Raw genomic sequence first — 13,183 nt, forward strand, 5'->3', positions numbered from 1 at the left:
CTGAAAAAGCATGGGATAAAACCGGACTCTCTGAATATGGCAGACAATGAGGGCTGCTGAGAAGCCAAGGACAATGGCACTGGGTTTTGATCCTACTTCATGTTCTGGCTTTGTGGGTGCCTAGACAGTTTGGATGTTCACCTTCCTAGACCAGGATGGAGGGGGGAGGACTTTGGACTTTCCACAGGGCAGGGAACCCTGACTGCTCTTCAGACTGGAGAGGGAGGGGGAAAGGAGGGGGGAGGGGGAGAGGGGTGGGAGGAGGGGGAGGGACATGGGAGGCTGGGAGGAGGCGGAATTTTTTTTCAATAAAAAAAATAAAGGATTGGGGAGGGGTGGAGTTAAAGAATCACAGTGAAAATGGGGATCATTTAGTTAACTGAAAAGAGCCTGCACAGAAAGACAAAACGCATGACTTCACTCATACATGGGATCTAAATAAAATAATCTCTTAGACCCTGAGACTAGAATCATAGTTACCAGAAGCTAGGGAGAGGCTACTCAGCGGCTACTTAGCAACAGGGAGAAAACAGCCAGCAGTTCTGGCTGCTGCTGCTGCTGGCTAGTAAAACAGAGCATTTCAAAGGTCCTTTGCTCCATTCAGTACTTTCAGTTTCCTGAGCACTTGGAGGCGAAGTCAGGTCCTTCCCTCCTAATCAATGATGCAGAATTTTTCTGTTATCTCTTGACACTTCTCAAATTCCTGAGAAAGGCCTGATCCCTCCTCAGAAAAGTAACTGGAGTTGCTAAGTATTTGCTAAAATCTAACAAAGGTTACTCTGTAAAAAGGACACAGTGGAAAATTAAATAAACAGCTGAAAATCAGACACTGTATAACTGTAACTAGAGATAGGCTGTGCCACACTCTCCCTGCCCTGTGTCCTGTGCGAAAGAAGCTCTGGGATGTTTCAGTCAGTAGACCTGTCTGCCTGTCCCTTTCTCCCCTTCCCCTATCTCCTTTCCCCTCTCCTCCCCTCCTCTCCCACCCTTCCTTCTCTCTCTCCCCACCAAGAGAAGAAAAACATATTTCAGTTGAAATTTCCTGATTCTGAAAAACCTCACAGTATTTGACTTTTCTGAAACCCCCTAAGAGGGAGAGATTTGACTCTGCAGACCAGAGTATGGCAGAGACAGCTGGGAGGAGAGGTCAGGAACAGAGATAATGAACCAGATCTAGCAGGACCTGCTGGAGAAGGGATTTCTGAGAAACAGCAGCAAAGATGAATTGAGACAGTGACAGCTTAAGATTATTTATTTAAAGCCCTTACCTGACTGAGACCTTTAATAACTTGTGCATATTCTACTACTGAAGTTTAAAAAAGCAGGGGTGAATGGTTAAAACAACATCTGAGCGCCTGGAATAATAAGGGGAGCCTGCAGGGCTCATGAGGGGAGAGGGGAATCAGATTCATGATCACTGGTTCCAAGGAAATCTGGGCTTAGAAAGGAAAAAAAAAAAGAAGAGGAAAAAAACAGTATAACAGAAAAATGAAGGAAAAACTAACTTTTGAAACTGAGTAATAAGAATCACCAAAAAGACAGTATCCACACTGTTAAATGTATTATTTATTTCCTTTGAGTCCCTAGGAAAATATTGTCTCTACATCTTAGCTTGAATCCTGTATTTCTCCTATTATCGGAACATAAGAGTAATTCCACTATTTTAGGCTCCAACTTAAAAATGCTAACTAGAATTATATTTCTTAAGAAGGCACAAAATAGCACAAATTGGGCAATTTCTATTTGTAGGCATGCTTCTTTTACAGGTATTATTATATTTAATATCTAAATAATTGCTTAGGTCTCAATATTACTGTTAGAGAACTATGATAATTCAGAGGTTAAGAAGCTTTTGCAGAGGATAATGTGCTAACGTGTGACATCTTAAGTCTCTGTTTTCTTTCAAAAGCTTTATCCTCTTAACTAGAGCCCCGCACTTTCTACATCATCTGTCACTCAGTTAGTATGTGAACCGTTTGTAAAGCCTTTGGCTTTCAAGTACATCATGTATCCCAGTATCAGAGGCAACATCGTAGGTACTTCTAACTCACCCTTTGGAATCTATCAGTGCTTTGTGGTTATTCTCAGAAAGCAAGCACTCTTCCGTACTCCTTCTACGGTTCTCTCAGTATTTCAGAATAAAGTAATGCCGTCCTTAAATTCCTTGTAATGTTCAAGAGAATGAAAGGGATTAATACAGCTATTAAGGCCATTCACAGCAGAGCAGACATAGAAGTACCAAGAGACATGTGAATCAGCATCCTGTTCACCGCAGAACATCCACACTTCTTTATCTCTGCTATTCATGGAAGCAATCAGCTAATTTCCTGCAAATAAATGTATATGCGTGTGCACATAGTGCATGCGTGTGTGTGTCTAACATGGTCTAGCAACAATAGCTTGAAGAATCCATCCAATATGGTCAATATAAATGCCACGGCATCATTTAACATAACCTAGATAAAACCCTACAGTGAAACTGCCCAAAACATATTTCTACTTTAGGGTTTAGGTTACATAATCAAAATACCTCCAATGCCAATGCCTATCAACAGCTTCTGATAACATTTTTCTTAATTGGCTGCACCTTTTCAGATCATATGTTTTGTAATTTTCTTCCACACTTCAAAGAGATTTCTCTGCCTCTCCTCCATCACCTCTTCGCATGAATATTTTTCAAAAGTCAAAAGTACCCCTCAATTAATTCACTCGTGGGTGTTTAGGACTACTGAGAAAAATGCACGTCTTACATGTACGAGGAGTTTGTTTACTTTCATTTTCAGTCTTTGGAATTGGACACAGGTCCATGAACAGGCCGGTCAAGCACTAACACTGAGTTGCTCACACTGGCCTATAAAAATTCAAGCCTGGTTAGAAGAAAGGAAATGCATTATTATTAGTGATGGGTTTTTTGTTTGTTTGTTTGTTTGTTTTTTGTTGTTGTTAGTGCATGTTTTAAAACATTCATACTTCAGCTGGGAGCACCTAATCCCACCAACATCATCATAAGCCACCCAAGCACCTCAGTCAGGTAACTGAGTCATTAACTGATTTATATGATGGGCTTGGCTACTTAAGACCTGACACCCAGTAGCGGAAAATGATTGCACTTAAGAGCATAAAAACTATCAAGTATGCAACACTTAGAAAGATAAAGATTAGTTAATTAGTGGCTGGGAAGAGGGCTCAGTAGACAAAGGGCTTGCCCCCAAACTTGAGGACCAGAATTTGAATACTCAGTATCCATATTAAAAACTGAGTGGATATGGCACACTAATAATCTCAGTACAAGGAAGAAGATGGGGAAATCCTAGGGGCAAGCTGACTGGCTAAAATACTGACGCACTGAGTTCAGGGAGAGAGCTCAATAAGTAACAGTGCAGAGGGATCTAGGATGATACTCAGCCTCAATCTATGTCCTTCACACGCATGCACATACACGCTCATGTGTACCCACATTCACATGAACTCACACGTGTGTAAATGTACATGCACACCCATGCAGACAAGTTTATCATTTAATAAACCAGATATTACTTTAATACATAATATATTAGACAAATAATTGTTAATGTTTATCTGCTCACTTAACAAGTCATAGTTAATTTCCCAGTACTTAAGACTAATGCCTTTTTTTGCAATTTGAGAGTATCATAACAAAAGTAATTTTGCTTTTTCAATTTACATTCTTTGTTTCTAGCTGTCTTGTTTGAACTTCTTCTGTTAATTTACCTAAAGTCATTTTGGAGGGCTGGGAGTTTAGCTCAGTGGTAGAGTGGTTGCCTAGCAAGAACAAGACCCTAAATTTGGTCCCTAACTGTGGGAGGTGGGTGTGGTCCTTTTGGAAACAGCAGATAAAACAGTCCCAAAAGAAGATAAAAAAATTCTCCTAGGATTATCAGTAAGATTGTGCCACTGACTAGATAACATTCTGTTCTGGAGGTACAAACACCAGAACAAACACAGCTGAGACAGCAGTCCAGAACGCATCAGGGAAAGCATGCTCACGTGTTGCTCCATTCTAAAGGCTTAAGGGTGATCTCTGTAACTAACAGCACATGCAAGCATGCACGCACACACGTGGGTGCAGCCACGTAGGTGAGCACACGCATATACATTCCTGCACTTTTCTCCTATAACGTGATTTCTTTTGAACTTCTGGTTCTGTCTCACTAAATGTCATAATTTAAAACTACAGGACAAATTAACTATTTCTGTAACAAACTGAAGAGGGCCAATTTTAAATAGCATACACTATATAGGCTTAATTTTAAGATTCCACAGTTACCAGCATCTGCCCTTGTTGATTTATACAGTTTAAATAGGAAGGAAGCAACAGAATACACAGTTCTTTTAAAACCACTTTACAATATTTAAATGACTGGCTTCTCTGACTCCTCTGAGAAGACAGAAAATAGCTTCATATAAACACTAGTCTGTTTTTCTCTCAGGGAACATTTGTGATACTTTAAAATGTAAATTTAATTCTAGTAACTGTTGCCATTATTATCTTACCTCTAAAGCAAAAACTCATTAAGAAAAAAGCCACATCAAGTTTCAGTCAGATCCCATGTGAGCTACAGTAACTAAGAGCAAATGCAGATTTCAAAAGACAAGACCACTGTGCATCTCTGTCCTCTCTTGCCTAATCAAGTAACAGTAAGTTTCCCCAAAGCCTTTTTTCTGATTCTGGCAGTACTTGGTTTCTGCCATTCATCCTACATTTAGAATTCAAGAAGTATCACGTATCAGCGAGGGATCGATCATACACTGCAATTCAAGTTTGCTGGGGGCCGGGGGCTCGGCTGCAGAACCAAGGGACCTCAGATCCCTGCCTCCTGGCGCCAGCTGTCTACACTCTTTCCCATGATTTATCCTAACGGGTCTTTGATTTCTTCAGCTTTACAGATGAATTATTTCCCTATCATGATTTCTGCTGTTTCAGTGTACAAAAGAACTGCACCTAAGGTGGGTTTGCTTGTGGTACTTTTTTCTTCCCTCCACACAAAGCAACAAAACATCATTTAATGAATATCTGAGCCCTGAAATACTGTTGTGTTTAGAGTATTGAACAATGGGCCCTGTGGTACTGTTCGCTACCAACAGAAAGCATTATTAGGGGAAAAATAGTTCAGTTAATTAAATTAGTGTTTAGTAAACTAGGGAAGCACAAAAGCCATTGCAGATCACTGCTCAAAACCAAGAATTACAGCAGGACAGAAGCGTTAGTTTACCAGCTCCACGGGAAGAGTATTTAGGCAGCACAAACTGGCCTTGTAGGGCTTTGTGATAAGGACACAGCTGGGTGGGTAGGGAAGGGGTTTGATCTGGGAAGAGTTAGTGAAGATGAATATAAGCAAAATATGTACAGACTCGAAACTCTCAAAGAACTAATAAAGAAAACAGGAACTACATATGTAAAACAAATAAGTAAATATAAAAAAACACAGTCTTCCTCCTGCTGAAGAAAATGGACCACTAACCGGGTAGGATTATGTTAGTAACGTGTCGCCAAGAGGTCCCAAATATGACATCCACTAGAAAAATTCTATCTTGAATGTCACGGACTCCTACCTTGGAAAATAGCAGTTGGTGAAACACTGTGCTGGGGAAAACTAGGAGATAAAACATTAGCCAAACAAAGTTAGGTAAGGGTTTTTGAAACCCAGGCTGTGCCAGGAGCAGAAGGCTCTGAGGACGCCGAGGTAAGAAAACACTTAGAACTCTGTCTGCTGCGTATGTCTGTTCATTGCTTTGCTTTGGTGATTTTCCAGACTCGGGTTTCGTTTTGTTTTGCCCTTGGTTACCTAGTAAAGTCACTGTTTGAAAAATTCCAACCTAGTCTAAACTAAACTAAGAAGAAAAAGAGAACTGTCCTCCAGAAGGGGCCGGTAGGAATGAGTAGGGCCTGGATGAGCAGGCCATTCTGGTCACAGCCACAGTGCCCTGGCAGCCAGGAAATACCAGCATGGCTGGAAGGGGAGCTGGGACCTCTGAAGACAAGAGGCCTCAGAGCTGGCCTGGGCAGGACTGGAAAAACCCAAACAAACAACCAGCCGGCCCTGGGCACCAGGGCTTGCAAGACTTCCTGGGACAGTGGGTTAGCCAGGTCATTTGGGTTTTCAAAGATGTGATTTAAATAACTGTTTGCAGAATTTTTCAAGACAAAATAGCTGCTACCATACTTACAGAAGCAAGAAGAGTTTTTAAATGCTTGAGGAACTGCTAGAGACTCAATCTAGAACACTGAAAATAGGAGGCATGCATGGTGACACAGGACTGTAACCAGCAATAAGGAGAGAGAGGCAAGAGGACCAACAGTTTAGACCATCCTGGGCTATGTGAGTGAGATGCTACCATGAAAAAGGAGAAGTACCTAATAACTGGTTCCCCTGTGCATTGGTATTAAGTAATTAGCACCCTAAAACCATATACAAACTATAGTTCCAAACAAACTAAAGTCAGGGACAGAGATGTGCCCTGGGCTCTAGATGGAATGGCTTCTGAGTATGTTTCCTATCAACCAACGACGCTCCAGCATCAGGAACTGAGTGCTTCAACCCATGCACTGCTTTCATTTATTGCTTAGCCTGCGGGAGAGTCAACCATGCTGCACACTTCTAGGCTACAGGAAGGAAAGGTACCCAACAGAGCAACAAGTAGGACCAATTTTCCAGCAAAGTTTATTGGAGAACAGAACCAGACACTGGGGTGAAAGGGAAGTTCTAATCAGCCCAGAAAGAGCAGTTAGTTATTTTAAGGTCCCTGGTGAGACTATAGGGAGAAGGGAGGTGTTGTACATAAGAAAATAGGCCCAAGGTCAGCTGACATCACCCAGTGAGACTCAGGGAAATCCATTCCTGTACTTCTGGCTGAGGGAAGTGTTGCTAAGGTTCTAAGGGCATTCCTGGATGAGGGTCATCTGTGCAACCATGGCTATAGTTTTGTCTCCCTCAGCACCTCTGCAGTCCAAGTTGTCTGGAAATGCTAGGTGGTAAAGAGAGGGGCTGTGAAAGAGAGACCAGTGGCAGTGAAGACTCCATCTGTGTGGATCTAAGAAGCAGCACTTGACATGCAAGCCTAAGCAACTAAGTCAAAAGTAAGTTAATACAACAAATGGATGGCTTATGCATCCAGAAATAAGCTAGATAATACTAAAATCAATAAATAATCAATAAAACAAAGGAGATACAATTTTAACTCTGGCCTACTTAAGAAATTCACCCTAGTTTGACAGAAATACCTCCTGACAAGTCCACATTTAGCCCCACATATTACTGTATGCTAACTAAAAATCAACACGGGGGGGGCTGTTTATAGTGATAATCATGTGCATAAAAAATTGAAATGTGGTGGTTGGTTGACTTGCATCTCTGGTGAAGTCTTAAGTACAGCTGTCTATCAGGAACAAAAATCTACAGGCAGACGGAAAGGCTACTCCAAGGCAAGAGCTCTCCCATCCTGGCAATGAGGGATTGTCCCTGTCACTCAGAAACTTGCAGAGATGCTGGTTTTGTTTTGTGAGAAGTGGCGATCAAAAAGAGCAGCGAAAGGAAAGATTTCGGTGTTGGCTGAGCTTGACATGATGAGTAAAGATGCCCAAGGCCTCCTTATATAGATGTCTCACTGGCTGGGCTACAGACCAGGCATTAAGTTAGAGTTAAGGTAGCACGTACAGAAATTCTGTGGAGGACTAACAGATTGAGTCACTACAGGCCACTCTGCCCAGAACATCATCTCCTTTAAGAACTTCTTTAAGAACTCCTTTAAGAAAATTCATGTTTGACTCATGACTTGCTCTGGCTCAAACTGATTTTTAAAATGAAGATACCCATAATCCTAAAGAAAGGAACTCTACACTTCTGCATGAAAATAACGTATCTCCAATCTAAGTGAGGCTATCCTGAAGGAAAAATATTAAAACTCAGATGAAGTTACTATGTTTTAAATTATAAATTGCATTTTCACATAAACAGTAACTCATCTGGAGTTACATTTTGAAATCATGTAGGGTCCCAAATATAAAACGCATCCTTGTGAGCCAGTGAGTAGGGTAATAATTTAACAGAGCTCCACTGAACGTCAGCAATGGCTTAACAAAGCAAGCTTTCAGGGCAGCTTCAGGACAGCCACACTACCCATATTCCGCTACTCTGAGTAACTATTTGGGGCTGACTACATTCTCAACAGCCTTGGGAAACACTCCTGTATAATGTGTTCACCGAGGGGAAAAAAGTAAAATACAAACACAAAATAGTTGAAGTCACCTGAAAAGACACCACATTCTCCGTTCAGGCTGCTGTCATAGTTACAAGAGACTAAAAATTCTAAATGACAAATGTACTAATTATTTCATTCAAAGAACTAAGCCAAAGTTCATCACCAAGGTCCTTGAACAAATTTCTAGAATATAAATAAATCTAAAGAAAAATACATTTCCTTCCCATCTGGCCAAAGTAAAGATATTTTGTTTCGACTACATAAACGGTATCTACACCAAAGTATATATTGAGTTAGATTCAAGTGTTATATTTCAGAAATTGCACAAATCACTGGCAAGATCTAAAATGAAAAACAGGCCTCTGGCATGCCCAGAGCCAGCTGCTACTGTCCCAAAAGTGGCTCTTTCCAAGAGAGGAGCCATTTACATGTGTCACAGCTTCAATGAGAATGTCATCTCAAGGAGCAGCACAGGCAAGGGAACATTTCAGACTGAGTAGTCAATGCCATCTGTGTAGAGCTCCTCAACTCTGCCTGGGAGCACGAACGCCCCCACAGACCGTGTGCCAGCACATGAATGCGGCTGCAGCCAGTACAGCGTAAAGTTCATAAAGTTCTCACATGCCATGATGTATTACTTTCCTTCTGATCCTTTCCATCCACCCCAAAATGGGGAGTCTTTTTGCCGGAAGGCACTACGAAAACAAATAGTCAGGCGTCCTCTATGGATTCGGCCTATGGTTTGCAGTCTGTCCCTGGCTGAGGGGCAAACTGGCGGTCAGTCTTGCGCATATAGCACTATGCACATGACCTACGAACAGTATGCTTTCCCTGTTAAACGCCCTTCTCGCTAAGTCACTGTCCCAGCTGCTACTTATTTCCCTTACTTTGCAGAGCAGTAATGAGGGCAGGAAGGGCATGGAGAAACAGAGCAGCCTGGAGAAAGGGTACAAGCACTCCTATTGCTCCCCAGTGGCCGTGTGGGAGGTGTGGACCATCTCAAATCTCAGCTCTGGCCCTATAATGGACTGTGGCAACGAGCACCTGAAGGAAAACTGAATACACCGTCATTTATTAAGAGGAATTGGGAGAAAACATGAGCTGTAGAGAAGACGCACGAACAATGACTTGGAAACAAGGTCCTGGATGGACATGGTTGCAATGCTCTGTTTTGGCAGCAAGGGTACCGGAGGGAGAAAAAAAAAAAATGCTGGGCCAAGTTAGTTGAAGTCTGAGCAAAGAACAGCTAGTAACCTCAATGGCTGCGTGCTACTTAAACTAAACAAAATAAACGGTGAATCTCTTTGTGGTGAAAGGGTTAGGCCTGTATTCTAAAGACTGTAAAAATGAGCAAAAATATATTTCAAATAATCTGTAAGTCATTAAATCATAAACATAAACACAAAACAAAATAGATTTGAGTTGTGTAAACCAACCATATTAAAAAGTTATAAAAGAAAGACAAGCAAAAACAAGAGAGCAAGGGGAGGAATGTCCTCAGTGCTAGACTGTCTAGGGGAAGTACAGGGAAGACAGAGAGACAGACAAAGTGTAGAGGAGTTTCCCTTCTTCCCACCCCACAGCCTCTCCAGGGACTGCTCTCCCCATCTCCACCCTGTAAATTGCTGCTTTCCATCAGCAGATAGGGACAAGTCTTTTCTGTCTTCCTCGAATGCACCACAGCAAATTAAAGAGCTGGTAATGAACGTCGCTGAAAAACACCAGCCTTGACAGAAAAAATGTCTAAAACCATTTCCTTCAAGTTTGCTCTGGTCTTTGCCCAATTTAGTTCATAAAATAGTCGAGATGCCTCTAATAGTACAAGCTAGTCTGGATGCAGTCTAGTAGTATGCAGGAGGCAAAGACTTGACAGCACTCTCCTCCTCTCATCTAGAAGGCACAGAACCAAGCATCCACAAATGAACTTGACTGGATAGCTCCACCGGGAAAGCTCCAAGAAAGATAATTCTGACAAATGCTTCAAGGACAAATGAGTACAAATGACGGTTTTCACTGAAATCTTGTCTACATTCTCTCTGGGTCTGGAATGCAGGGGCGGCCAAAAGGCACGCAGGGCTGCACTCGGCAGACCTTTCAGTTGCTGTAACAAGTAGGACATTCCCAACTGTTGAGCACACATCCCAAAGCCAGGAAGCATATTCCGAAAGCACATTCACTATAATAGTGGAAAATTGCTAGAAAAATTGCTTTCCAAAAGAACATTGCCAGGCAAGGGGTGAAGACCTACAGTCCTGGCTACTCTAGAAGCTGATGTAAGAGGACCACAGGAACCCAGGAGCTCCACAAAAAACCCTCAAAAGAAAATGAAAGGGCAGAGGATGAGCCCCTATCCTCCCCATAACATTAGTTGTGTTGCCTCTAGGACAGCGATTCATCTTGCACAGGGATTCTCAAGCCTTTCAGAAGACAGACCTTTGGGTTTTTGAAGACTTCTTTTGTTCTTACATTCATTTCTGGGTGCTACTGGCATCGAGTGGGTAGAGATCACGGCACAGCCAAACTTACAATGCATAAGATAGCCATCAAGAGCAAAAGGCTTTGGCTCAAATTTTCGATAGAGCCAAGAAACGTTGAGTGAATCCATTCCTTCTGTGTGGGAGGATGAGCAAGCATTCCCAGGTTTGCCTTGTATGAAGACAATCTCAGAAGTCACTCCACGTTGTTTGACACAGCTGGCCAGGGAGTTCCAGGGATCTGCCTGGGTCTTTCTGAGATCTCATCATCAACAGGATTACAAGCATAGGTCACCATGCCCAGCTTTAAAGCGGACCCTGGGGAATCCAAACTCAGACCTCACACTTTCAGGCTAAGTACCTTACCAACCGAGCCATCTCCTCCACTCTGAACACATTTTTACTGACTAGCTCGGACACACTGACAAGTAACAGGGGTCAGAAGTGATAGGCACTCTGTTGAAGGCCTACTAAACTAGACAATTTAAAGATTATTTCCAGATTTACGTAATGATTTTCAGGGATAAAACTAACCAACGCTGATCAATCTGACCAAATTACAGGACAATGTATCTCCTGCATTTCTTAGGTTACCACAAAGCATGAGAGAGCACCTACGTACGTATGTCACCAGACTGGCGACTGTTCTGCTTGGCTCCACTGGTATACACTAACACTTCCAACCTTTAGTTCATAATCGAACTCTGTGCCTACCTACCACAGAAACCAAGTCTCAGATGCCAACTCTGGATTTTATATGGAAAACATTCATATCTGAAATTCCCTTCCACTGATGTTACACTCCATTAAGATCTTTAACATCTGATTCCATGATACTTGAAATTTTGCACAGGGAAGGAACTGGGTTTTGACTACAAATTTAAAGGTTGGAGTGTGGCATGGATAGCCTCTGTAAAAGGTGAGAGGTGGCATCGGAGTGCCATAAAACACATACACAAAAAGTTCTGACGCCAAACTCTGAAATTGGCAAGTCTTCAAGGTTATTTTTATTTATCAATAAAAGCTTATTTGGGTGTTTTAACAAAGAAACTTTTCTAGGTAGGTTTTTACATTGTATGTCTCTGTTTGCATTTGTGTGGTTTTCGAGTGTTATGCTAAAAGAAAAACCTCCAATGTGTGATTAAATTTAGTTCCAATTCAGAATAATCATACAGGTTCAGATTTCCCTGTGACTGATAGAATAAAGAAATCCATTTCTGTAGCTAACAAAGCAATCACTGTTCACAGACGCAGAGGCTGTTAAGCGCTTAAGTTTCATGAACTGCCCGAAGAGGAAGACAAAACACAGACCAGCTGGACTTGTGCCAAATGTCACCCTCTTAATTGGAATCCCGAGGTGGAAATGTTTGCTCGTGGGTTTAGGTTCCAGGAGAAAAGGATCTAACTAGTTGTTCAAGGCAGACTTATCGCATCCACAGACTAACGCTACATCAGGTCATTTAAACCCAAGGCTCCATTCCTGCGAGTTGAGCCCAGGGCCCAGAGGTGGAAACCGCCAAAGAACTCCCCTGCGCGATAAAGCGCAGCAAGTCGTGCTTAGACAAATAGGCGGCGGGGCTCTCCTCTGGCTGAACCCAAAAAGTTTTGTTCACACGAACTTGCCTCCAGCTACTAATTTCGGTTCAGCTTCCGAACCCCGGCCAGAGCCAGGGCTCAGGGACGCCTGACTCCGCGTCCCCAAGTGGACCAGAAGTGGGTCCCCAGCCCGGTTTAGGGACAGAGGCAGGGTGGCGGGTGCTTCCCGGGCGCTGGGGACACTGTCACCGTCCATCAGAAAGCACAGAGCCCCTGCTCTTAGGTCCCGAAGCGACGAGAGAAGGTGCCCGGTGCCCGGTGCCCGCCAGACCCGCCCGCGGGAAGCCAGCGTGCGGAGCTCACCTGCAGGGATGTGCGAGGGCGTCTCCTCCGCCACGCCCAGGCCCGCCGCCCACGAGAGCAGGGCGAGCACCGGCAGCAGGCGCCCCGGCCTCGCTCCGCGGCCCCTCATTCTCCCCTGCGCCCGGGAGTCCGGGAGGCCTGCGGCGGCGACTTCTCGCGAGACGCGGAGACCCCGAAGCGCGCTGGACCAGACCCGGGCCCGGGGCGGCGGAAGGCGGCGGCGGTGGCGATAGGACGGCGCGGACCGGACGGACACCGGAGCGGGCGGAGGGCACGGAAGGGCGGAGAAGCGCGAGCGCGCGGAACAGACGGCCGAACCCGCGGTGCCGGAGGCGCCCGCTTAAGAGCGGCCCCGGCGGGCGGGCGGGGCCGGGGGCGGGGCGCTGCTCCAGGACCCCGCGTCCCCGGCCGTCGAGGCTGAGCCCCCACCTTCCCAGCCGCCTACGCCTACGTGCATTGCCTCACGCCCGGGCTCCCCGGAGCTCCCTTGCGGGCAGAGCGCTTTGCGCCCACTGCCCGCGTTCTAGAAGCTTCCAAGGCGCGCCCTGGCCAGACCTCCCCTGCTGAACCGGGCGCTGGCATGGTGGTGA

General features: G+C 44.2%; 1 protein-coding gene across 2 annotated transcripts in view; it reads right to left on the bottom strand.

Annotated features, from left to right (window-relative positions):
- The window catches only part of Plod2 (procollagen-lysine,2-oxoglutarate 5-dioxygenase 2), a 66,043-nt gene extending 53,088 nt beyond the window's left edge, over positions 1-12,955 (bottom strand). For both annotated transcript variants that reach the window (XM_075964993.1, XM_075964992.1), the window contains exon 1: positions 12,594-12,955. In XM_075964993.1, coding sequence (XP_075821108.1) covers positions 12,594-12,702 — 109 coding nt within the window. In that variant the 5' untranslated portion in view covers positions 12,703-12,955. The remainder of the gene's footprint in view (positions 1-12,593) is intronic.
- Positions 12,956-13,183: the final 228 nt, after the last annotated feature.

The sequence above is a fragment of the Microtus pennsylvanicus genome, chromosome 3, assembly GCF_037038515.1.
Source record: "Microtus pennsylvanicus isolate mMicPen1 chromosome 3, mMicPen1.hap1, whole genome shotgun sequence".
NCBI lineage: Eukaryota > Metazoa > Chordata > Mammalia > Rodentia > Cricetidae > Microtus > Microtus pennsylvanicus.